The sequence below is a fragment of the Spea bombifrons genome, chromosome 2 (genome assembly GCF_027358695.1).
Source record: "Spea bombifrons isolate aSpeBom1 chromosome 2, aSpeBom1.2.pri, whole genome shotgun sequence".
Classification (NCBI taxonomy): domain Eukaryota; kingdom Metazoa; phylum Chordata; class Amphibia; order Anura; family Pelobatidae; genus Spea; species Spea bombifrons.
In genome coordinates, this window is record NC_071088.1 from 131,750,246 (window position 1) to 131,775,347 (window position 25,102).

At 42.0% G+C, this 25,102-nt stretch overlaps 1 protein-coding gene across 2 annotated transcripts in view; it reads left to right on the forward strand.

Annotated features, from left to right (window-relative positions):
- SESN3 (sestrin 3) overlaps window positions 1–12,430 on the forward strand; it is a 37,015-nt gene extending 24,585 nt beyond the window's left edge. Inside the window, exons 3-10 of one of the 2 annotated variants that reach the window (XM_053456525.1) lie at window positions 526–723; window positions 1,306–1,488; window positions 1,961–2,197; window positions 2,756–2,906; window positions 7,306–7,424; window positions 9,557–9,747; window positions 10,743–10,887; window positions 11,685–12,430. In XM_053456525.1, the coding sequence (XP_053312500.1) occupies window positions 526–723; window positions 1,306–1,488; window positions 1,961–2,197; window positions 2,756–2,906; window positions 7,306–7,424; window positions 9,557–9,747; window positions 10,743–10,887; window positions 11,685–11,771 (1,311 nt within the window). In that variant the 3' untranslated portion in view covers window positions 11,772–12,430. The remainder of the gene's footprint in view (window positions 1–525; window positions 724–1,305; window positions 1,489–1,960; window positions 2,198–2,755; window positions 2,907–7,305; window positions 7,425–9,556; window positions 9,748–10,742; window positions 10,888–11,684) is intronic. The other variant, XM_053456526.1, reaches the window with a different exon arrangement.
- Window positions 12,431–25,102: the final 12,672 nt, after the last annotated feature.

The following is a 25,102-nucleotide window of genomic DNA, read 5'->3' on the forward strand; positions in this document are numbered from 1 at the left end:
GCTGGTTAGGGGCACTGTGCTTTCAGCCATAAGACAGTAGAGGGACTTGGGAGTAATTATTTCTGTGGACTTTCAGGCACCCAAACAATGCAATGCAACGGAGTTAAGTGCGAGCGGGGGGCTGGGTTGTATGGCCGGTGGCATTAGACGCACGAAGAGACAGGTGGTTCTGCCGCTTTACAGATCTCTGGTCAGACCTCATCTAGAGTATTGTGGAGACAACGTTTCCAGAAGTCAGTAGATATTCTGTAATGAAATGTTATCGTTTTATTGAAAGCTTTATTAACTCATTTGTATTCCTTTAAAACCCAACAACTTGGCTGTGAAAACCTGGACCACATGCCGTCCTTTAGCGGTTCTGCTGCAGCTCTCGCGATGCTGACCCACCGGTCACCGCGTTGGGAGAAAGGTGTCCTCTGATGTGTTTATCGTCGGTTGTACATGGGAGTAAAACTGTCCTCGGGATATGTTTGTGGAAGGAAACATCTGGTACGCGGTGATTGACAATTGTTCTCTTTCAACCAGTTTGACCAAGGAAACGATGTGGACAAACTCACCAACCGACTGGTGGAGGAATACAGCACATCTGGCCGTCTGGATAACATCACCCAAGTGATGAGTCTGCACCCCCAGTACCTGGAGTCTTTCCTCCGGACGCAGTTCTACATGATGCGCATGGACGGTCCCCTACCCTACCATTACAGGCACTACATAGCCATTATGGTAGGTACCATATTAAAATGGGTTAGTAAAGGACTTTAAATAATAATTAAAAAAAGCTTCAATGGGGTAAACCTTAGAACTTAAAGGTCCGGCACCCCCAATAAAGAAACATGCATATTAAGACACACTTACCTGATGTAATAGCTGCAGTCCTGATGATTCTTACCACTGGCTACCAAACGGCGGTGATAAAGCGCTCCCATTGAAAGCAATTGGAGTTCTTTTAGTACATGTACCCCCACCCATCGTTGCAGTGCCGGGACTGCGTCGGTGAGTGTATCACTTCCAGGGAGATGTGTTTGGTCGGCTGGGGAAGGGGCAAATGTATACAAGGGGAAGGCCTGTAACTGCTTTCGGGCTCGTGTCCGTCCCCAGCCAGTCCTGCTGTCCCCACCGCAGCTTTCCCGCGCTCTCCGTGCATTTGTCGGTATCTACAGACCAGATGTTGGTCTATTCTCGCCGATAGACTTCAAGGCCTCTTGCTTTGGTGCTCCTTGGCTATGGAGTGGACTCGTTCCCGTTTTTCGGTTGACTCCCTGACCACACGCTTCACTGTTCTCCTCTATGCGTTTTGTATTGCAGGCGGCCGCCAGGCACCAGTGCGTCTACTTGATAAACATGCACGTCGATGAGTTCTTGAACACGGGCGGATCGTCGGAGTGGCTGAATGGTTTGGAATACATACCCCAGAGGCTAAAAAATCTAAACGAAATCAACAAACTTCTGGCGCACAGACCCTGGCTGATCACAAAAGAGCACATACAGGTACTGTGTCCATGGGTTTAGAGCAAGGGGAACAGACGAGACATTTAAATAACCCGATTCTAGCTGCCATCCTCAGCATTGTATTTATTTATATATTACCTGTGTATTTATTTTGTCACCTTTGTGGTTAAAACTCTGGCATACGTGTGCAAGTTAATACAAATGGCAATTGTCTAGCAAGAGCATTTAAGATAATTGAGATGTGACGGGTATAACCTAGAAATGTCTTTAAACACTTTAAACATTGACTCATATAGCATCCATCATACCTTTACTACTAAAGGAGTTTAAAGAAAGGAGGTTTTTTTTTTTTTTTTTGCAAAATAAAATCAATAAAAGTCACGGATGTATCAATACAAAAGGTTGACTTCTTATACGCGAGTCATTCGCAGAATCCCACCTTTTGCGTTAAACTCCTTTTTTTATTTAAATCAAAGTCTTTCTTTGGCAAATATGTTTTCTTTTCTCCTAGAAATTGGTAAAGACGGGAGAGAATAACTGGTCGCTGGCCGAGCTGGTCCACGCCGTGGTGTTGCTGGCCCAGTACCACGCGCTGGCGAGTTTTGTCTTTGGCAGCGGCATAAACCCGGAGAGAGACCCGGATGCTTCAAACGGCATCCACCCGGTGGAAAGAAACAAGTTCTGTGTCTGCGATCTCGCCAACGACAACAACATTGAGAACACAAGTCTCACGAGTAACAACGTCGAGGTCAGTGGACCAAAAACACCTATTTTTTTTCTCAAATATATCATCTCTCAGTACTTTGGTAGTACTTTGGTACAGGCTACCACATTCATATGTCATATAATTGCCCCTTACCGTTTGCTGGTCCTACCCCTGGTGATCATTTTAAGGGGTAGGCTCCATATCCCTGATGACAAGCTGGCCCAAGAAATGACCTTGACCTTGACCAAGTGCCTCCAAACACTCTAGTGGGAAAATCCCCCATTGATATATCAGAGCTGAACATCATCTTAAGAAGCTGAATGTAATGACGTCTGACTTGCTTTGCGATGTTATTAGCTGACATTTAATCTCGTATGAATATACGAGTTTGCCTGTTGGCAGCTATCTTTTCCAACACGTGTGTTTAGTCTCGTGTCCCAGGTTTTAAGGGCTAGATGTTTTAGTGCAAATCCATTGATCTCTGTGATTCTATAAGCATCTTCTAGCTTTGGCCAGCCTCTGGCTTCCTTAATTCGCCAGCTGCCTGTGGTCTCCAGGAGCGATCCTCATTCTTGTGTCTGGTTGTGTCTCGTTAATTAGCAGAATCTGGATTCTGAAAGCGAGCTAGAGGCTCTGATGGAAAGAATGAAGAAGCTGCAGGAGGAAAAGGAAGAGGAGGAGGCATCCCAGGAAGAGATGGCCACCCGCTTCGAGAAAGAAAAGAAAGAAAGTCTACTTGTGGTTTCTGGAGGTAAAACCCCTTTTATTGTGTATCTTGCACATGCGCCACAGACATAGCTTTTCCTTGTGACGGAATGAGCGTCTCCAAGAGGCTTCCAAGAGGATTATAGGTAGGTGAATACTCGGGTGATATTCACGAATCCGTAACCATTTTACACTAAGCCCAGGTCTCATGAACGGGTTGGCAGCTCCCTGAGGATCATGGCGACAGCAGCTCGCGCAGGTTGCTTTCCTCGCTTAATCGGAACATCTTTTATAACGCGTGTAACCGCTGCCTTTTCTTATGATTTTAGCTATATTAGAGCTGGAATTGCACCTTAACGTTATCAAGAGTCGGAGACCGCGGCCGTGTCCTGTCTCATCGAGATAGAACTGGTTATTTCTAAACCATTTAGCTAACACCCTAACGCACAGCAATGTTTACTGATCACATAGGCTGATATGTTTTACGTTCACATTAAACATCAACAGAGGCTGTAATTCCCAAGGACGAGCGCCAGAATCTTTGCTTTATTATTGTCGGGCTTCATGATTGGGTTGTGTCATCTGGTTGTGTTGCGAGGTGTTTACGTGTTTTATATTTGTATGCGCCAGTCAGCGGCTTTTGTGTTTAAAATCAGTCGGTGGAAGAGTTCACCGTCTGTCCGTGTCATACCTTCCAAAAAAATCATGATGTGTTCCCTGTAACCCTACAAGCCTAACCGCCAATGAGATAAAGAAGAAGAAGACATGTGTAAAGGAAGCTGGCAGCACATGGCATGTGAACGATGGCAACTAGTTGCAGTTCATGGATGATGATGGCTTCCATCTTTGTCTTTGTAGAGGAGACACATGTGGCCATCCAAAAGTCTTCCCATAGGGAGCCTCCAGCACTTAGAGCTGGTGCTTCACTTGGATGATGGAGTCTCCTGTGAGAGCACTTCCAGCCGCCAATATATATTTTAGATCATCTACTGTGGCACATCTAATGTTGGTTCCATAGCTCCGTGTTCAGTGACTGAGGCAGCCTGGCTGTACTCCCATCTACATCATTGTGACGGACTGAGGAAGCTCCTGTGATATTGGAGGCCCTAGGCTCTCTTGGGAAGACCGACCTCAGGGAACATTTTATGAGATAGAGCTGTCCCCCCCCCCATATATTCTGATCTCTGTAAAGGTGCAGCCCGTAATGATCCTCCGCTGATCCGCTGAGGTTCTCAAAGCCTTAGGAAAGATCCGATCCTGGTCATGTTCAGCCAACCTTTCTTCCACTGCCTATGGGTAAAACCCATCTTCTTAAAACTGCCTATGGGTAAAACCATTTTGGCATTTGTTTTTTTTCTACGTATATTTCTATTGTTTAAAATATACACATTTCACGCATTGCATTTTGATAAAACATAGCAGCAAATGCATGAACGCAAGGACCATGGACACATCAAGTTTCTCTTACCAAGTGTTAATAGTCTAATGTCTACAGTTATTAATACAGTAAAATAGTTTTGTGACCGAAAAAAATCCATTGTTTTGTGTTACATTATATCATTGACCCCAAAATCTTTTAAATAAATAAATAACTGACTCAAAATATAAAAAAACCCATAAACTTTTCACAAAAATTCTAGTGGCAACTTGCTTATTTCAAACTGGTATATATATATATATGTCCTTGTCGTAGCCTGTCCGGGCAAATGTCATGTTGGACCTGCCATCAGCTAACCTAAACTGTCTGCGAGATAGGATGTTAACATGGGGGGGACACACACTCCCGTGACATCAGTCCCCCGCCTAGTCGAAAATGCTTATAATATGTATGTGTGTGTATATATATATATATATATATATATATATATATATATATATATATATATATATATATATGTGTATATATATATATATATATATATATATATATATATATATATATATATGTGTATATATATATATATATATATAAAATCCAAAATTAACAATTGCACTCCAAATGCCAAATTTCTGCCCGGTGCCAAATAACTGCAGCAGTAAATAATATAAAGTCCAAAAATAATTACCGGCACTCCAGGGACTTTGCAAATGACCACACAAACAACTTCGGTTTTTAAGTCAACGTTTCAGTCTTGTTTATTACAGACTTGTGTCTGATGAAAGTCTGTAATAAACAAGACTGAAACGTTGACTTAAAAACCGAAGTTGTTTGTGTGGTCATTTGCAAAGTCCCTGGAGTGCCGGTAATTATTTTTGGACTTTATATATATATATATATACAAGAAACAAAAACTGTCTGCGCACATACACATAATAAAATAATTATAATAAAAAAAATTATATAATATATCATTTTTTTAAATTGTGCATTATACATCTGCTAAGAAAACAAAAAATACATTTTAGTACATAGCAGATGTATAACACACAATAAAACAAAATAATATTAATATTTATATATATATATTTTTTTTTCGTGTGTGTGTATATGTATGTGTATGTGTGTGTGTATATATATATATATATGTATATATATATATATGTATATATATATATATATATATATGGTTTTCTTAGCAGATGTATAACAAACAGTGAAAAAAACATTTTAAGGCTTATGAATCCCAGTGTGGTACGTTTCTGTTATTGCACTTCTCCTTTAACAAGTGACAGCCACCTCGCCATATGGCGCTCTCTTTCCCAACGCCTGCGGCCTGAGAATTATGGCCAAGGTCAGACGCAGTCAGCCGGATGGTAATTAACTGCATGCGAGGTAGTTACACAATGCAGCCACCTGCCTCTTCAGGAGTAAACGGCTCTCCGGGTAGATAAAGGAACTTTTTATTTGCTAAGTAAAACATTGTTGGAGCTCTAGAGAAATACCTGGTTACTGCAAATACGGGATTTGCCTCGGCTCAGATCGCCGCTGCCTACCTAGCCTCCAATCTATTAAATTGACGTTTCGGTGACATCTTAAACCCGCGCTTTGATTTACGCTCTTCACTAAAATGAACCGAACACGTTTTCTGCAATTTCAGGTGAAAAAGCAGATACACGTGAGGACGCAAGCCAGATAAACGCCGTGCGGGAGGGGTTTATGGATAAATTGCAGCGTGGGTTTTAGATGTGGTTGCGCAGCTGTCTTTATCTTGACAGATACTTTATTGTATCGTATTGTATGTGTGCTGTAAACAAAACTATCACATTACTTAATCCAGATCCACACCAGATACTGATGTTTCATGTTATTTGACTGGTAAATGATTTTATTTCTGTTGTGAGATATATATATATAAATATATATAAGCAGGTTTTGTGAGTCTAGCAAGGCAGGAAATATTGCCAAACTTATTCACTAAAGCTGGATCTGCAATGAGACTTCTACCTCGCACGCTATGCATGAAGAGCCAAGCGTGTGGGGCTTCTTCTGCAAGCTGGACCTCTGAACTTGTATGACGTATAGCAGGATTTCATGAAATCATGTCTCCTGTTGAGCTATGCATTATGCAGGGTCAGCTCTACGCCTCTTGCAGGGGAAACGTACCAGGGTTGGTGCATCATAATGCGCAATACAGTCGGGGAGTTAAAACAGCAACCGTCCTGCAAACTCCCCTTAAGTGAGTTAAAGGGGCACTCAAGCCATCATGTGCACTTTAATGCCTATGATAACTGCGTGGTCCCTTTAAATTTCCATGTGTTGCTTTTTGGGAGGGGGGCTGTGCCAAAAAACATTTGCCCCTAAATACGTCTCCCTGCAAGTGATGTAATCACTTGCACTCGGCTCCATCGCTGGCCCCGGTGAACGCTGTGTGGAAAGTCCTCCTATCGATTTCAATGAGAGCGTTTTCCTACCACTGACTGATGGCTTCACGTACGTGTTTTTAGTTTTGGAAGAATGTATATTCAAGTACTCAGTCCTTTAATATGTATTCTTGTATAGTAGGGGTGTCAGGGTCATCACTTTTTAAGAGGTAGCAGGTCTGTCCAGTGGTCACAAAGACAATACATTTTAAGGGGTGATTACCTAGAAAATAAGCTGTATGTCACATCTTTGTCAGCGGGGGCTATATGGCGGCTCATTAGGGGAAGAACATCTTATCCGGTGTGATATTAAACAGACAAAATAAAAGCTATGCCGAGCAGATACTGAACATACGATGTACCGTGTATCCTAGGAGCGGCGTCTGCCTTCACTGTGCCCGGTACCTGGAGCCTGCGCTGCTCCGGCCCCATAAAGTGCAGTATCATGTGAGGCCATTTTCACTCAAAAATACACGCTTCTAGAAGTTTGATTTGGTTAAAAAATTGAGATCTTCCGTAAGAGGCGTTTGACCTGTAACTGTCAGCTGTCCCTGCTTTCAACCCATTAATTACAGACGGGAATCCTTCTTTGGCTCCTTTTGATGGTTTGGGTTTATCTAATGTTCTCTTTGTTCCCCTCCTAGCTTTTGACGACGACGTGGTTTCCATGTCCAATGCCTCCCGGTACATTGAAGATCCTGGGTTTGGATATAAAGACTTTGCCAGGCGTGGAGAGGAACACCTGCCTACATTCCGAGCTCAGGTACTAAAGGGGTTCTTACCGTATGTGAAGTCCTTTTAGCGGTGCGTATCCACAGAAGAGGCTTACCCAAAAGCCCTAAGAGCCAAGAAGACCTATGAACTCTTACCCTACACCGCTTATTCACCACCCTGAAAATGGGGGTCCATAAAAGTAACATTATTATTATTATTATTATTATTATCTTTTATTTATATAGCGCCAACAGTTTACGCAGCGCTTAATACAATACATAAATTCAAGGGATATGACAAGACAAGAATTGACAGACTAAGACAAACCGATACATTTGGTGGAGAGAGCCCTGCTCGCAAGCTTACAATCTAGAGGGAAAATGGGGTGATAAACAAACATAAGGCATAGAGAAAGGGTGAGAGGTATTGTGGGGGTATCAATGACAAGGATGTTCTAGCAGCTAAGATGGTATGCTTCTCTGAAGAAATGGGTTTTTAGATGTTTCTTGAATGTCGGGAGGGAGGGTGAATGCTGAAGGTTCCTTGGGAGCAGATTCCAGAGATATGGGGCAGCTCGAGTGAAATCTTGTAGACGGGAAAAGGAAGAGGTGATGAGTGAGGAGGAGAGCCTTAGCCCATGGGAGGAACGTAGGGATCGAGTAGGAGAGTATTTGCTAATGAGGTCAGAAATGTACGGAGGAGCAGTATTGTGGATGGCCTTATATGTCAGTACCAGGATCTTAAATTTAATTCTAAAGGTAATTGGGAGCCAGTGGAGGGATTCACAGAGGGGGGAAGCAGAAGAGGAGCGACGTGCAAGGAAGATGAGCCTAGCAGCGGCATTAAGGATAGACTGTAGTGGAGAGAGTCGAGACAGTGGAATGCCAACCAGAAGAGTGTTGCAGTAGTCAAGACGGGAAATGATAAGTGAATGAACCAGAGTTTTTGTGGATTCTTGGGTGAGGAATGGGCGGATACGAGAGATGTTTTTTAGGTGCAGGCGGCAGGATCTGGCGAGGGACTGAATGTGAGGGATGAAGGAGAGGTTTGAGTCAAGGATGACCCCAAGGCATCGGGCCTGGTTAGTAGGAGAGATAGTTGTGTTGTTAATGGTGATAGAGAATTCAGGTAGTGGAGTGGAGATGGAGGGAGGGAAGATAATGAGTTCCGTTTTAGAAAGATTAAGTTTCAGGTAGTGTTGTGACATCCATGAAGAAATAGCAGACAAGCAGCTGGTGATCCGGGACATGAGAGATGGAGAGAGATCAGGAGAAGACAGGTAGATTTGGGTATCATCTGCATATAGATGATAATGGAGGCCAAATGAGTTGATTAGTTTGCCAAGAGAGGAAGTATAAAGAGAGAACAGCAGAGGACCAAGGACTGAACCTTGGGGGACACCAACCGAAAGAGGAAGGGGCGATGATGTCTCGCCAGAGAAGCTGACAGAGAAGGAACGGTTAGACAGATATGAGGAGATCCAGGAGAGAGCTGTATCTCGAATGCCCATAGAAGCAAGTAGGTCAAGAAGAAGGTGGTGATCAACAGTATCGAAAGCAGCAGAGAGATCCAGTAGAATTAGAATAGAGTAGTGACCTTTAGCTTTGGCAGAGAGCAAGTCATTGGAGACTTTTGTTAGAGCTGTTTCAGCAGAGTGAAGGGGTTTGAAACCAGACTGTAGAGGGTCAAGGAGGGAATTAGAGGAGAGGAAGTTAGTGAGGCGATTGTACACAATCCGTTCAAGCAGCTTAGAGGTAAAAGGAAGCAGAGAGATAGGGCGGTAGTTAGTCAAACAGATGGGGTCTGAGGAAGGATTCTTTAGAATTGGTGTGATTAGCGCATGCTTGAAGGCAGATGGTACCGATCCAGATGATAGAGAAAGATTAAATAGGTGGGTAAGTGATGGACCAAGGGATGGACATAGAGACTTTGTGAGGTGTGAAGGGATGGGGTCAAGGGGACAGGTTTGGGGTTTCAGTTTCGATCCACCTCCTTGGCATGATTTGTTCATGATGGGCTCTTCCCGAATATATACCCGCAAGTGACAATTTCTAGACCCACTACTTTACAAATCCCAGCAGCCAGGTTCTTCCTCCCCAATAATGTAATGGCAACTGTAAACTGCTACATGTCCATAGATAAGAGCTACTCTTACGTTGCTTGGTAATGTTTCCGGAACAGGACTACTCGTGGGAAGATCATGGCTTCTCCCTCGTGAACAGACTTTATTCCGACATCGGACACCTCTTGGATGACAAGTTTCGCATGGTCTATAATCTCACGTACAACACCATGGCTACGCACGAGGATGTGGATACCACCATGCTGAGAAGAGCTCTATTCAATTATGTCCACTGCATGTTCGGCATCAGGTATGTGTTATAAATGGCGGTTGTAATACCTTATAGTGGACCTCTTATGTTTATCTTAATACCAGTGACTTGTCGCTTTCCCAGTCTCAAAATTCCAGTATAAAATGTGAATTTAAGAACGTCCATAACACCTTCTTTAGAACATTCCATCTCGGAGACTAGCTTCTACGGGCTTCACCTTCTGCAGTTATAATCTCTGCCCCTATATACGTTGGGCTGTGTTTCTTAACCCATTGGACCCCAACAATAAATTAATAATAATAAATTAATAAATAAATTAGACAAAGCTTGTCTAAGACTCTGCCTGTCAGCAGACATTTTTGCTTTTATGTTTCGCATCTCCACTTCTTTTCTGACGTCAGGGACGGCTTGTGTAATTAAAGGCTTTTTTTTTTTTTTATTAGCGTCGCTGTTTGTATCTAGTTTGTCTCATCTTTATAGTTGTACGTCAGCTTTCAAGTCCATGCGCATCAGTTCTGAGATTTTAAGCCCTTCCATTCGTCCCATGGTATTCTTCCACAAGAATGCAACACACAAACGATCACAAAGTGGTTTATGCTGCTATGGCAACAAAACATTTTATATATGCTATACCTTCTTGAACTACTTAAATGCAGACCAGATGTTTAAACAATTACCCCGTTGTTAATTAAATATAAATAAGGGTAATAAGGTAATATTTTATGTAATTACTGAGCAGCATTTAGCATCGAGTCCTAGTGTGAGTGACGGTGCATAGTTAAAGGAATAGGATCATTTATATATATATATATATATATATATATATATATATATAAAATACTATTACTGTATCAGTTATGTGTTTTTTGTTGGTTTTTTTTTTATGTTTTCTTTATTTCCACCATGTTGGGGGAATAAAACACGTCATGTGGTTAATTGCTTACCTATTCTCGTGTGACTAATAAAGCGTTCTGCTTTCCCGCTGTAAAGATCTGTTAGAATAAGCTCATTTTGTGCGACCTGATTCTCCGTAGGTACGATGACTATGATTACGGGGAAGTTAATCAGTTGCTCGAGAGAAGCTTGAAGGTTTACATTAAAACAGTGACCTGTTACCCCGAACGGGCAACCAGGCGAATGTACGACGGGTACTGGCGCCAGTTCAAGCACTCGGAGAAGGTACGTACCGGGAGTCCAGACGGTCAGGACAGGTCAGAAACATTAGAAAGAGGACAAAGCCGTGTCTGTAGCCATAAAGCAACTCGTTTACAGCACTTGTCTGGGCAAACGTGACAATACTTTTGATGTAAAGCCTTAGATCTTGCGTTGTTGTACTGCGCGTATGTGTATGTATGTATATATGTGTGTGTGTGTGTGTGTATGTATATGTGTGTATATATATATATATATGTGTGTGTATGTATATATATATATATATATATATGCATTCTGTGTGTGGTCTACAAGGTACCTACCTAAGTAACCAAGCTCTAGGTTTAGAAGATTAGACCCCATTTAATATGAAATATGCATTGGTGTTATTATAGACCTAAAACCAACAAGCATGTGCGAAATCTTTTTCATACAATAAATATTACCGTCCGCATTCGTCATCACAATAACTTTAAAGAACACTTGGCTCAACCGCTTGGATCCGTGGTTGGTTTGAATACATTTAACTTACTTGTATAGCGCGATTACAGTAGGGGAAGGATGAAAATGAACCAAAATGTTAAAGCTGACAATGTACAAAGTTGCTAATAAGATTAGTTAAGAATGGGAAGAGGGCGCTGCTCTTGCGGGCTTACAGTCTGTTAGGAGGTTGACCAGGAATGAGACGGAAAGAGAGCGTTGGCTAACAACGGCTCCTTATTAACAATTGGGCTCACGGCATGTGGAAGTTGGCCGTTAGCGGACGATGTTCCGTCGCACCAATGCTCTTCTTACTCCAATCGGTCTTTGGTTGTGTATTTCAGGTCCATGTGAACTTGCTCCTGATGGAAGCCCGCATGCAAGCAGAACTTCTCTATGCACTCCGCGCTATAACCCGTCACTTGACCTGAGCGCCGCTTGCCGGCGGTGTCCCCGACACGCAAAGCAATCTTCTTTCTTACTAAAATCGCAGCAGAAGCCGTTCGTGATGTAGCATCAAAATTATATGCATATCTAGTGTCAAAAGTTTGCCGGTCTGTGCGGCGGTCACGTGCAATGATCTGTGTTCTCTGTACCTACGACGCGTATCATTTACTAATGTTAGCGGAAACTGCACTACCTTTTTTTGGTTTTCATCTTCACTTTTTAGCCATTTTTTTTGCTAAAAAGTTTTGTTTAGACTACAGATCGAAATGCGTTTCCAACCCTCACGCGTTTTTCCTTTTTATTTTTTTGTAGCAAAATCTGATCGTGCCCGTTCCAGTTAACTGTAGTGCTTTGTTTTATATAACAAACAAAACTAGAAATAAGCTATTTGCTAATAGAGAGAGCGAGCGAGAAAGTGTGAGATTACGTGAGGGTTTTTTTTTTTTTAACCATGCAAAAAGCCTGATATGTGCCATAAATGGAATTTTATAGCTATATATATATATTATTTGCTATCAAAATAAAGCTACCGCCGCGTCCGTGGGATGATGAGCGGGTGTTGGTGGTCGGACTCACCACTTCTGCTAAAAAGGACATTAAAGTCGAACGGATGTTGGTTACTGGCTTTAAAAAAAAAAAATAATGTGAAATTTATCGATGTATTACCGTATACTCTGCAGCAATCTACTGACGCGCACAGCTCCCGTATACACTTCTTTCGCTTCCCGAAGACCATTCCTTTCGCAATATCGTCCTCCTTCCTCGAGTGCGCAGCCGAGGAGATCTTCTTCATCCTTTTTAGCGAGTGACGGCAGGTACTCGGATGCCTTACTCTGACTCGCGGACCCGGTCTCACATCATGGTGTAGGAAGGCTTACCGACGCTAATCTGTTACGGTGGCTTTAATTATTCTCTTTGCGTGCTTTTTGATTCCTGCTTCGTCCATCGCGGTAACGCCGGCTATAAAACATGCTTAGGACCGCAGCTCCCTATAGGACCAAAGCGACGGCACGACAGCTCATGAAGCATGCTTTCTGTATAAAATAACCAAACTCTGATGTTTTTATTCCAGCTTTTTTTTTCTTCCCATTGATCTGGACTTAATTGCATTAATAGATCATGGAATCTATACATATATACGTATTGTTTGGACTATCATAGCATGCATTCTGTATTATAATTACTCCGTGCTCTGTCAGTTTGATCCTGGATGGGACTGCAGCTTTAGGCGTTGAGTTTTAGAGGGCTTACCGTGCCTTTTGAGAAGTATTACATCATATTTGTAATCCAGCACATGCGTTAACCCCTTATTTCCCCAGGGCTAATGGTGCAGTATGACGGCACAGCTCCAGTGCAGGAGCTGGCTGAGGAATCTGACCAAAAGTTGCATTTTGCACATCGTTTCTGTATAGTCCCCTCCCCCTCTCCCCCTATGCTTTCTGCACAAAAGGACGATGTCTTTTGTGACCTTTGTTTCTATAGATTTTTTTTCTTTTTTTTTATGTATTATACTTAGAAATGTTTACTCTGAATCCTAAGCTTACTAATGATGGCTCCAAACTGTGATTTACGTGTGTGTGCATTGTTGTTGGTGAACAAAAATGTTTAAAAAGTGCAATATTCATCTTGAGCAAACCCCATCTTTAAAGCTTGAAGTGTCCTTTGTGAATGCGTAATAAGGAGAAAAAAAAGCAGTAATTGGGCAGATGTGAAAACATGTCTGCGTTTTAACATTTTTTCTTTTAACATGGGTTATTTTTCTATTACTTGGAAGAAGGAGGGGGTTGAAAATGTAAACAGCCAAAGCATTGGGATAAATTAACGTAAAGTTGTCAACTCTGTCATCCGTGTTCTTAGGATATGAAACCTTTTGTGTGCTGGTTGCGGCACTCGGAGGGTTAATACATGTGCATATTGGTTTGTTGTTCTTGTGCCAATGCAAGGATCCGACGGATTTTAGCCGTTGATGAGAATTGCTGAAAATCCAGGTTTGGAGAGGTTGATGACGGCTGTTTTATGTTGAGACAAATGTCACTAAAAATGAGAGGGGGTCTCGAGTCATAGAAGTGCATAGAGAGATCCCCGACCCCCCAGCTTGTCGGCTTGCAGGAGGTGCGTTTAAGCCAAGTGTGTTGTCTGCTTACCAGTGCCCATGTGTGCCGGTCAACTCTAGTTCAATGAGAGTGCTTTCCTGCCACTGATTGGCTGCTTCAAGCAGCCAATCAGTGGTGTGAAGCCACGGTGGAGGTGGGGAGCTGCAGCTTCTCTCTACAGTAACTATTTTATTGTTTTTTGTAGCTCTAATGAATGCTTGCAAAGTACTGTCATGTGCATTCATTGTTCAAGGGCTCCTTGGCACACTGGAGCGCCTCTTTAGTGTAGACATGTTAGCACATCACTGCTAGACCCACTACACACACTATGACAATCATGGGGGGAGATGGGCACAGAGAACCGGACGAAGAACATCATGATGTTCTGTTGACCTGTGTGTAATCTCCACAGTAAATGATACTTCCAGGCCACAAGCTGCTCCGACTTTCTTGCGGTTCAGGTAGAACATCTTGTTATTCCCGAGGTTTTTAGTAACAGACACGTGTGGTTGAACCCAAAATATTAACTACATTAAAACTAATGGTTCAGACCTCAACGGCATTACCTTTCAGCCTTTGATTGTAACTCTGTGACCTCCGGTGTTCTAGCACTGGCCCAATGGTCTCAGTTTGGTGGCCTTTTTGGACAGGGTGCTGCTCTAGTGATTACATTGAGGAATTACACTGATTGTCCCATTAAGTCTGAAAGAACAGTAATGTCCTTCGGTGTCTAGGTTTCCCTTGCGTGTTACTGAATTCATTGAGGATTTGGGTTTACAGAAAGTGTGTAACTGTGAATGCCGCCATTTTGTTTAATGTGTATCCTCTGGCTTTAATTCGTGTAGAAAAAAAAACAACCAGGGCCGTTAATTCTTACATCTCATAGGCTGGCAGATGATATATAGTGCACTTTGCCCTTTCCTTATGGAGATCCTGTCACTTTCAGTTGCTAAATAAATGATCTTTACAGATTAAAATAAGCAATATATGTGTATTAGAAACCCACCTTATGTGCGTATCATGGGAGCAGCCGTAGTAACTCCACATTCTATGGACTTTAGTGTTTATTTCTCCCCATTAAGTAATTGCTCCCAACTGGATCCTGTAGGTTAGGTCCCCATTTGCCACTGAATTATGCTTTATTGAGTTAAAATAGTCCATTACTTTTCAATCAGATGTATCAGAAACAATAATAAACCAAAAAGCACAATCTGAGTATTTTTGTAATCGATTTTAACGTGGCCGAAAGCTGCATAATTTTTCACTTCCACATTATGGATAAACCAGTTTTTCTTTCGGTAAAAACATCGCAATTGGTCCAGCCAAGGAACCTCATTTTAATTGTTTGGTTCACAGACTGCAGGGACAATCCTCATACTGCTTATTCCTAAATTACACAAAAAAGTGGTAAACCAATCGATAGTTAACTTAAAATCAGGAAATTGTAAATAAAAAAAAAAATATATAAAATAGACATTTTATTGACTAAAAGTCCCTAAAGTTATGTGAAAAGGACCATTTACCCAATGAATCAGAATCACTATGTGGTAAATTGGTTATTTTTGGCCGACCCCTGTGAGCTTCTCCTGCCTGAAGGGCTGAGCTGACCTTGCGTGAGCCGTCATTAATTTGGGGAGATTTCTTGAACGTCTTCTTCACCGACTATGTGTTAAACCCCTTCTTCCAGGAGACGCGAATGTGAAATGATACCTGCACCTCCTTGTTTATACCAGTAACGGAGAAGCTGGTAGCTGGTGGGACTTTGACCTGTTTGGAAATGCTGCTAGAGTCTTACTCAGAGGTCCGTCCTCTACAATCTCCCCTAGGCGAAAGACAATCGAGGCGACCGGTGATGATAGAAACCCTAGCAGCTTTTTCGAACCCCTGGTTTAGATATGTAAGTGGTCCCGATTTGTATTATTTAACCTTTTAAAACACATCAGTATCAAGTCTCACGCCTCCCCTTTGACCGTGAACATTGTCCAGAACCTTTACAATGCACTGAAGAGCAAACACGTCACCATTTGGCCTTGCATCTATCAAACTGGGCTTACTTCTGAAAATTATAATGGCTTGCAGACCCCCTCCATAAACCGAATGGGTTTCTGCGCAGTATCGCTTTGAATGTATTAGCCCTTTAATGCCAAAGGAATGGGAAGTGTTGAGTTCATCAACCCAATGGCACCATAGGGTTAACAGACGACCAGCAAATTTAGATGTTATACTTTCTTTTTAATAAGATAAGCACACGCTGTAAAACATCACTTACTAATAGCTTTATATTAATCAGTATTAGCAAAGAAATTCAGCGTCTCATTTCCGTGGTACTGTTTTTTTTCCAGATACGAGCTCTTTTGCTCATTGACACTTTTGGAAAATAAAGTAACAGCGAATGTATCCATTTAGTAATGTGAAGCACACCCGGTGTCAATAAGCAGGAGGCATAGAGCAGGTAGACTTATCAAGATCTATTTTTCCCAAAGGAATCCATCGTTCCTTCTTGGCCTCCAAGTAGTTGTAATGCCTGAAGCTACACGGTGTAATTCTATTACCTCTTCATTCACACAGTCACTTTAATACAGCAGCGTCTCCCGCTCGTTTACTTCCAATAGGCGACCGTGATTGGTGGGTCTCACCAAAGAAAAAGTAGCATGCGTGTGTTAAAAGAGCTGCGTCAAGACCATGGCTAGTGGTAATGGTGGCAACGTAATGGTTTTTCCACCGAACTTCCCAGAGTTGGCTGCTTGGAGCTCCCCATCTGCTTTCAGTGTCCTAAACTCCGCTTTAGAGTACAGAAATCATGGCCGTGGCCTTTTCTATAGTAAAAACTGGCATATTGTATCATCGCTTTTATTGTATTCCTTATTGGTTCTTTTTTTTGGCCTAATGGAGCCAAATGAGATGGAGACACAGCTGCTTTAAACCATATTTGTTCTTAACAGTAATAGACTCTGGTCGAAAATAAGCTTTTCGTATTTCCTAAAGAATGGTAGTTATGGTTAGAGGTGGGCAAACCGGCTATGGTGAGACACGAGCCAAGCCACAGCCTGGCCCGGATCTCCACGCATGTGAAGCAGCCAAGGAGCCGCTGGATACACGGGTCCTCGCGGGTCTCCTGCTGGATGCCCCTGACGACACAATGACAGGAGTGGGAATCGGGGAAGCCTGTGGCTGCTTCTGGCCTATGCCGATCCTTGCCTGATGAGTCCACACAGGCTCGTCCGGCTATAACTATGTTGCCTTTTTGTGAATAAGTATCCTAAGCTGGGATAAAGCAATTAGATTTTTACCCTTCCACCCCCGGTATTGAAACTCCTCTTCTTGGTCTCATCGTTGCATGCCATGTAAACTGATGAATAAATATCATCTCAGTCACCATCCCTGACTAATTAATTATAAGGAGGACAGGAATTCTAGTTTCCGCGAAAGCCGAGCTGTCCGACCTCTGGTGTCGGCCGTTGACGCTGGCCACGTTTGCGCCGGTGACCAACGTGTCTGGATTCGCCGCTGGAATAAATATTAAATCTATCAGGCCTAAAACCATTCTTTTTATTTCCTTATTCAGTCAGTTCTGCAGTGTTTTTTAGGTTTTTTTTTTATCTAACCAAAGGGTGCTTGAATATAGATTATTTTCTCTGAATCCATTTTGTACATTTTAAGTTTACTATCTTTGACTGTAGCTTATAAACCATACATTTACACTAGAATGTTTTTTTGGGGGGGGTTTTGCATTTTGATTTGCTTTTTTGCTTTGCAAGCAAAACTGCAAACTTAACTTTCATCTTGCAGATTTTGTTTCTGTATTTTTTTTTTTTGTTTGTTTTATTAAAAAAAAAAAAATGAAATGACTTTTTAATTCTGTGTACAGCAACAATTAACCCCTTCAGCATTGAAGACAACCGCAGCGCTTGTCTGCTGTGCAATCGCTACTAAACTGACGGGGTGGTCGTCGTGCCAATCGCGAAGAGCTCAAAAGATGCAGTATAAATAAAGAGATGTCCGAGTGAGCGCGCGTAACGTAACCTGCTAACAGCAATTCAGAATTCTGCACTTTGTTTTGAAGGTTTTGAAGAATATATTTATACTGTAGGTACGGAGCGATGGGTTTGTTTGTAACAGTAGATCATTTATACTTTGCCGGAATTTCTTTTGTTGTTACTTGTAGATTTTTTTTTTTGTTGTTGTTCAATAAAATTAATGAAAATCAATCATGTTCTGGTGTCGTTATTTGTAAAAAAATAAATAAATTAAAAAAAAAAAAAATATATATATATATATATAAGCTTTAATCCATCTGAAGAAAAGAAATCTTATATAAAGTTATATATTTTATATATCATATCTCTTGGACAAATATAAAGTATCACACAAAAGTGAGTACACCCCTTTCATTCCGTTTGAGGATGCTCCACAAATGCTCAATAGGGTTTAGGTCTGGAGACATGTTTGGCCGGCCCATCACCTTTACCCTCGGCTTCTTTAGTAAGGCAGTGGTCGTCTTGGAGGTGTGTTTGGGGTCGTTATCATTTTGGAATCCTGCCCTGCGGCCCAGTCTCCGAAGGGAGGGGATCATGCTCTGCTTCAGTATGTCACAGTACGTGTTGGCATTCATGGTTCCCTCAATGAACTGTAGCCCCCCAGTGCCGGCAGCACTCATGCAGGCCCAGACCATGACCTTCATGTAGGCAAGACACTCGTCTTTGTACTCCTCACCTTGTTGCTGCCACACACAAACCATTATTTTGCTGAAGTTAGATCCAAGGATTCCATATCTTTTAACGTATATTCTCTTTTTTGAGATTAAAAAAAAAACATATTCGTGAATATTCTATAAATAGTTATAGCGACGCGGCCGGCGTATGTTCCCGATGACGGTGAATGATAGCTTTAGGGGCAATACAAACTATTGTTTTTTTCCTCACAGATGCATAGATTTTGGCGCAGGATATTAAGGAGATCCAAAAGTGGAGAAGCGGACATTTCTCCAAATAGTTTCAGACTGTGGGAAAAAAATTGCCATCCGGAGTTTGTTAATGTGGGGGCCGGACCACCATTCATGTAGCATGGTACCCACGTCGCCGCATTGTCTCCGGCATAAATTACTAGTGTTTGGATATATCTCGGCCGGTTTGGTAGGAACGAGGTGCCGTCTCATGAGGACTTCAACGAGTGGCGCCCCAGGAATCTCTAAGTGATTTTAGCCGTTGTTCCTCAGAGCTGGGAATGCCAAGAAACCCCAACTCATCATATCAGATCATTTATCTGTGTTTGATGTAAAAGAACTGTTAGCTCTTTAGTACGATGCAGATCTGTTTCAGAATAGGGGTTAGAGGACCCCTGTCACCAACAGACCCCCGTCTAAGGTAACGTTCACCATGCGATCTAATACGAATATAAGTAAAGCGATCGCACCCATTCAGCCGGAATCTAGCGATAAGAAGCGGAAATGGAACAAAAGAATCTTTAATGAATCTGTAATATCAACATCTACATTTTATTGATTAAGAATACAAAGTCTCCGAGGAAAACTTATGTCTGATGCGCCTGCAGGGGTCCAGCTGCCTAGGATTTGTGTAGACCTCATGCCAACAACACGGGTCTATACTGACTGTCTAACTCACCGTGACGGCAGCTTGTTTACTGCGCTGCTATTGTGACATCACTATCATCATGCTGCAAGCTATCCTTGTAGCTGGTAGTTTATGATGTCATGCAGCTGCAGATGTTAAAGTGATATTACCAGCAGTAATAGTTCTCTGTTCATCACTTATTAAACTTTAAATGTCTCTGAGCTTTGACTCCATCTTCTGTTGGACCAACACAGGTTTATCCTTTTCCCAAAGCAGTCCGTGACATTGTAGGGGCTCCCTGTTTGGCCCATTATTTCTGGTGTAAAGACTCTGATCTCAATTGGTCCTTGGACTTAGAGTCAGGAGCCGTATGCCTATCCCATGCATGTTTAAATCCCCTTAGTATATTGGCCTCTACCACCACTGATGAGTGGCTGTTCCACTTATCTAATCTCAGCAGGGATATAAGTAAGTAGAAGTTTTAAATCAAAAGTATCTCTACAACAAAACCCATATCTGCAAATGCAGTCAAATCAGTCTTTGTAAAACCTACAACAGTGACATGTTTGGACATTTAAATTGTAAGTCGAATTGTAATGTTATATACTTGGGCTGCAACAACTCATTGCTAAAATCGATAATAAAAATTGTTGCCAATGAATTTCATTATCGATTAGTTGAATCAATTAGAGGTTTTTTTCTAGCAAATGCTCTGAAAAATACCCCTCGTCTTATAATCAGATCTCAAACAGAGGTCGGATAATATCACAGCGCTGCAGGGGACCCGGATCCCCCTCTCTGGCAGCCGGTGAACGTCTGTGTGGAGCGCCGGCGTCACATGACCTTCCTGACATAGAAGCTCCAGCGAAAGTGCCGGCAGCAGCAGAGGTTTGTCTAAGCGCATCGCGCAGATGTTTACTGGCTGCCCGTTCCAGACACCAAGGAGTATGGAGCACGGGGTTAAGTCTTGGGGGGTAAGAGTGGCATTTCTGGGGGTATAAGGTATATTAGGGGCAGAGTGGCATATAGGGGGTTATAAGGCCTATTTGGGGGGTATATTTGGGGTATAAGGCATCAGATGGCACAGGGGCATATCAGGGGATATATAGCTTATCTGGGTGGGCAGAGTGGCATATCTGGGGGTATCAGGCATATCTGGGAGGCAGTGTGGCAAGCCTGGGCTCAGCTGTGCATAACTGGGGAGGCAGGTTGGGGGGGGGAAACAACAAATGCATTTTTTTTATTCTGGTGTTTGTCTTTAACGTTAATCGAAAAAATTATTGGCCTACTAATCGATTATGAAAACAATCGTTAGTTGCAGCCCTACTGCTAGTAAAAATGGATAGAGGAATTATTTTCTCTTATTTTCACAATATCATTAATGAATCCTGCGCTCTCCATGAATCAAATCTACATCGAGGCACTCCGAGCATCGTGGGAATTGTAGTCTATAGCAGTCATTGGCTGTCCCTGGCCTATACCCTCAGCAACATTAACTATAAAGGAATACGCCTTACGACATTTTCTTTGCAATTAGGTTTTATGTGCTCTAGAACACGCCTGGCGTCATAGCAACGAAAGTCTATTACCGTACCAGGGGTTTTATGGAGGACAGCGCAGTCCATAGTCCGTTGTACGGCCCTTTGATAAAGTACAAGTAAAACATTCATACATCTGCTGTGTCATATCTCGCCCTAAATAGAATACAACGTGCGCGTTTGCATTTACGGAGAGCTTTTACTAGCCATTCCAACATTCATGCGTCCGACGGCCTGTGTAATACTTTGGGAGTCATGGTAAAGTCTTATGGAAAATGAAATAAAAACTTACTAACCCTACGTATTTGTAACACTTAAAAAAGAAACTAAATTAGTAAAGGACAAATTTTTCACACGAAAAAAAAATATAGTAGGTAAATATAACAATTTTTTATATATATTATCTCACTAAAAAATTCTTGCCCATCGCCAGTAGCTGCCTAGTTTGAATCGTAAATTAAATCACAAAATACTATAATTGGTTTTGTGATACCGGATGGCGCTGTGAGTGTGAGTGAGCTCGACCACCACCGCCATGGGCTGATGACAGCGTATGATGTCACGTTCGGCTATCCCGTTGTTAGCATTCGTTGGTCTCTAATCTCACGTTCCGGACGTTCTGCGTCTGCGGAACCCTCTGTGCTGCCGCTTTTTATGGGTTAAATTTGTTCTGTTTTATAAGGGTTAAGTAGCGGTGAGGTCCAAAAGTTTTAAGATTTTGATCTGTTTGATCTCAAAAGTAACACAATATTTAGATCTTTTAGTCTCATCTGTTTTGATTGCTGACACCTGGGAACTTTCTGGGTTTGGCTTGGAGCCTCCAAGGCAACATTTGATCTCTGGGAAGCGATGTTTGTCTCCGCGTTCTCACTGCTGCGGTTCCACACACTCTCTTCCCCAATGAAATTACATTTTATATAATATTTTATATGTTTTATACCGTAAGGTAATGTATGGATCTTTTTATCCGGTGACTTTCCAGTTGATGTGCCATTGGGAATCCAAGCAGAGTCCAACTATAATGTTTTTTATAGTTATTTTTGCGAATGCATTTATCATACTATACAAAACTTACAAAAGCAATAAAAATCTCACTTCTTCTGGAGAACAGGGGGCCTTAAAATGTATATATAATATCTATATATTCTAAACACAACCAAATGACTGATGAATAATTTATGATTTTTATGGTTTGGTACAAAAAAAAATGGTTTGTAGAATATTGAGTTTTTAATGGTCATATAGTTTCAGTCTTTAGACTTATGAAAGAATGTTTCAAATTGAATCGGACGTTGGTGAAATTACCGTATTTGCTCGATTATAAGACGACCCTGATTATAAGACGACCCCCCGAAATCTAAATATTAATTTAGGAAAAAAACAAAAAGCCTGAATATAAGACTACCCTATAGAAAAAAAAGTTTTACTAGTAAATATTAATGCATGTAAACAATTTTTTCATATCTAATAAAAACTATGATTGAGAAAAATATATATATTTTTTATTTCCTTTTATTTGCCAACCTGCCCCCCCAGTTATGCACATCTGCCCCCAGGGTTGCAACTCTGCCCCCAGAAATGCCTTATACCCCCTATTTGCCACTCTGCCCCATGATGTGCCTTTTAACCCTCTATATGCCAGAGTGGCATATAGGGGGTTAAAAGGCATATCATGGGGCAGAGTGGCATATAGGGGGTTAAAAGGCATTTCTGGAGGTATATATACATATATATATATATATATATATATATAACTGCTAACAGCAATCACACTCCTATCAAGCCAAGGCAGCTAGTACATGCTGGAACCTGGGGATGATAGGAGTGTGAGTACAGCCTCCCTATGCCATGCTACCACCACCACCCACCTTACACATCCATGCTATCACACACACACTCATTCACAAACATTTAAATACTCATTCATTCCATTACTCACACATACTTGCTCAAAAACCCTCCCCCCCACCCCCTTACCTGAACTGCAGATCTCTCACTCGAAGACTTCTGCAGGGGCCCGGCTGTGCGAGCAACTTCTCTGGCCCCGCCCCCAGAGGAAGGAGGGGGGAGGCAGAGTTATGTGACACTCTACTAGCTTCCTGTTCTCCGCTGCTAGAAGAAGAGACGCTGCTCGCGACCAAAGCAGCGGTAAGCAGCCTGGCAACCTAATCGAGGTCTGATTAGAAGACGACCTCGATTATAAGACGAGGGGTATTTTTCAGAGCATTTGCTCTGAAAAAAACCTCGTCTTATAATCGAGCAAATACGGTAGTTACAAAGTCAGAACAAATTCAATCCTTTTTTTTTTTAAAGCTACAATAACTTTCCGTATAACTTTTCCATATTTATTAAATATTTTAATTCATATTATTGGAAAATCTCAAATCATTTCTTTTTCTATTTGTCAGGGTGAACATTGATAAACACAAAACAAAAATCCTCATGGCATGAGAAATGTGTATCTTAATGTCATTGGGTTTAATAAAGATTTATTAATGGAAAGTTATTGGCTCCAGCCCAAATTATGATTTTAAATGATGTAAGCAAACACTATAGCGTCACATTATTTTTATTAATATTATCGTTTATTTATTTGGCGCCAAAAAGGTCTGCAGCGCTTCTTACAGTCCCTACATTCAAAGGGTCTGACAAAACTAGAACGGACGGACTAAGACAAACTGATATATTAGGTAAATAGGGTCTGGCTCAAAAGCTTACAATCTAGAAGGAATGGGGCATAGAGAAACATAAGGTATGGAAAACAAAGAGAAAGAGTTGTAAATGGATGTGGGGGACCAGAATTAGGAGAGCAGTCCGTAGAAGTTAAAGAAAAATATTTCGACTGGTCTAATTGAGCATAGCGGGTAGTGAAGGGATAAAAAGGATCGCTGTCCTGGAGGGCCGCAGGTTGGACACCCCTGTTTTATGATATCTTTTGTGGCATAGAAGCCCCGGCGGATGTGACGAGCAGCAGCAGAGATTGTCTATGCACATCGTGCAGGCATACATCGACTGCCCCCACTAGGCACCAGGGAGTCTTGGGGTGCATTGGTAAGTTGGGGGGTCAGAGTGGCATATCTATTGGGTCATAAAACATATCCGGGGAGCAGAGTGGCATATCTTGGGGGCATAAAGCTTATCTAGGAAGGTGTGGTGGCATGTCTAGGGGGGGCAGAGTGGCATATCTAGAGGGCAGGGGTGCATATCTGGGGGACAGAGTGACATATCTAGGGGGCAAAGGGACATATCAGGGGTGCAGAGTGGCATATCTGGGGGGCAGAGTGTCATATCTAGGGGGCAAAGTGACATATCAGGGGTGCAGAGTGGCATATCTGGGCGCAGGGGCATATCTGGGGGCAGAGTGTCATATCTAGCAGGCAAAGTGGCATATCAGGGGTGCAGAGTGGCATATCTGGGGTGCAGAGTGGCATATCAGGAGGAGCATAAAGCATATCTGGGGGCAGAGTGGCACAATTTTATGTGCTATTTATGGATAGAAAGACAACCAGGGGAGTTGCAAATATATTTCATTACACTTTAAATTTTATAATAATAGAAGTAAAATGCACAATAAATGTAATGCACTTGAATCAAACCCAAAACACCCCACCCCCGGTCTGTGGAAAAATTGTCTCCCACAAAACCGGTCCCTGGGGCTAAAAAGGTTGGGGACCGCTGATATAGATTGTAAGCTTGTGAGCTGGGTCGTCTTGACCGAATTTATCGGTTTGTCTGAGTCCATCAGTTTAAATTTTGTCAGACCCTCTGAATGTAGGGACTGGAAGAAGGCATTAATTGTCTTATCACTTGTCATTCTACGTAGTGAGAAGTAAAGAAATATATACGGCGACGGGTCTTTCTGGCTTTAAATCACGTTTCAGCAGATGGGACCTGTGGGTGCTGTTCAGCTACACAAGAATTTAATCGATAGATTAAAATGATTACTTATTATTTTATATAGCACCATCATATTCCGCAGCGCTGTACAATGGGAAAACAGGACATAACGATTAGTATATAACATTACAATTCGACTGGGCCCTGCTCCAGTGGCGTCGGGAGGGGGGGCCAGGGGGGGTTTTCAGAAACCGATCAGAGTCAGAATGAGAGAGAG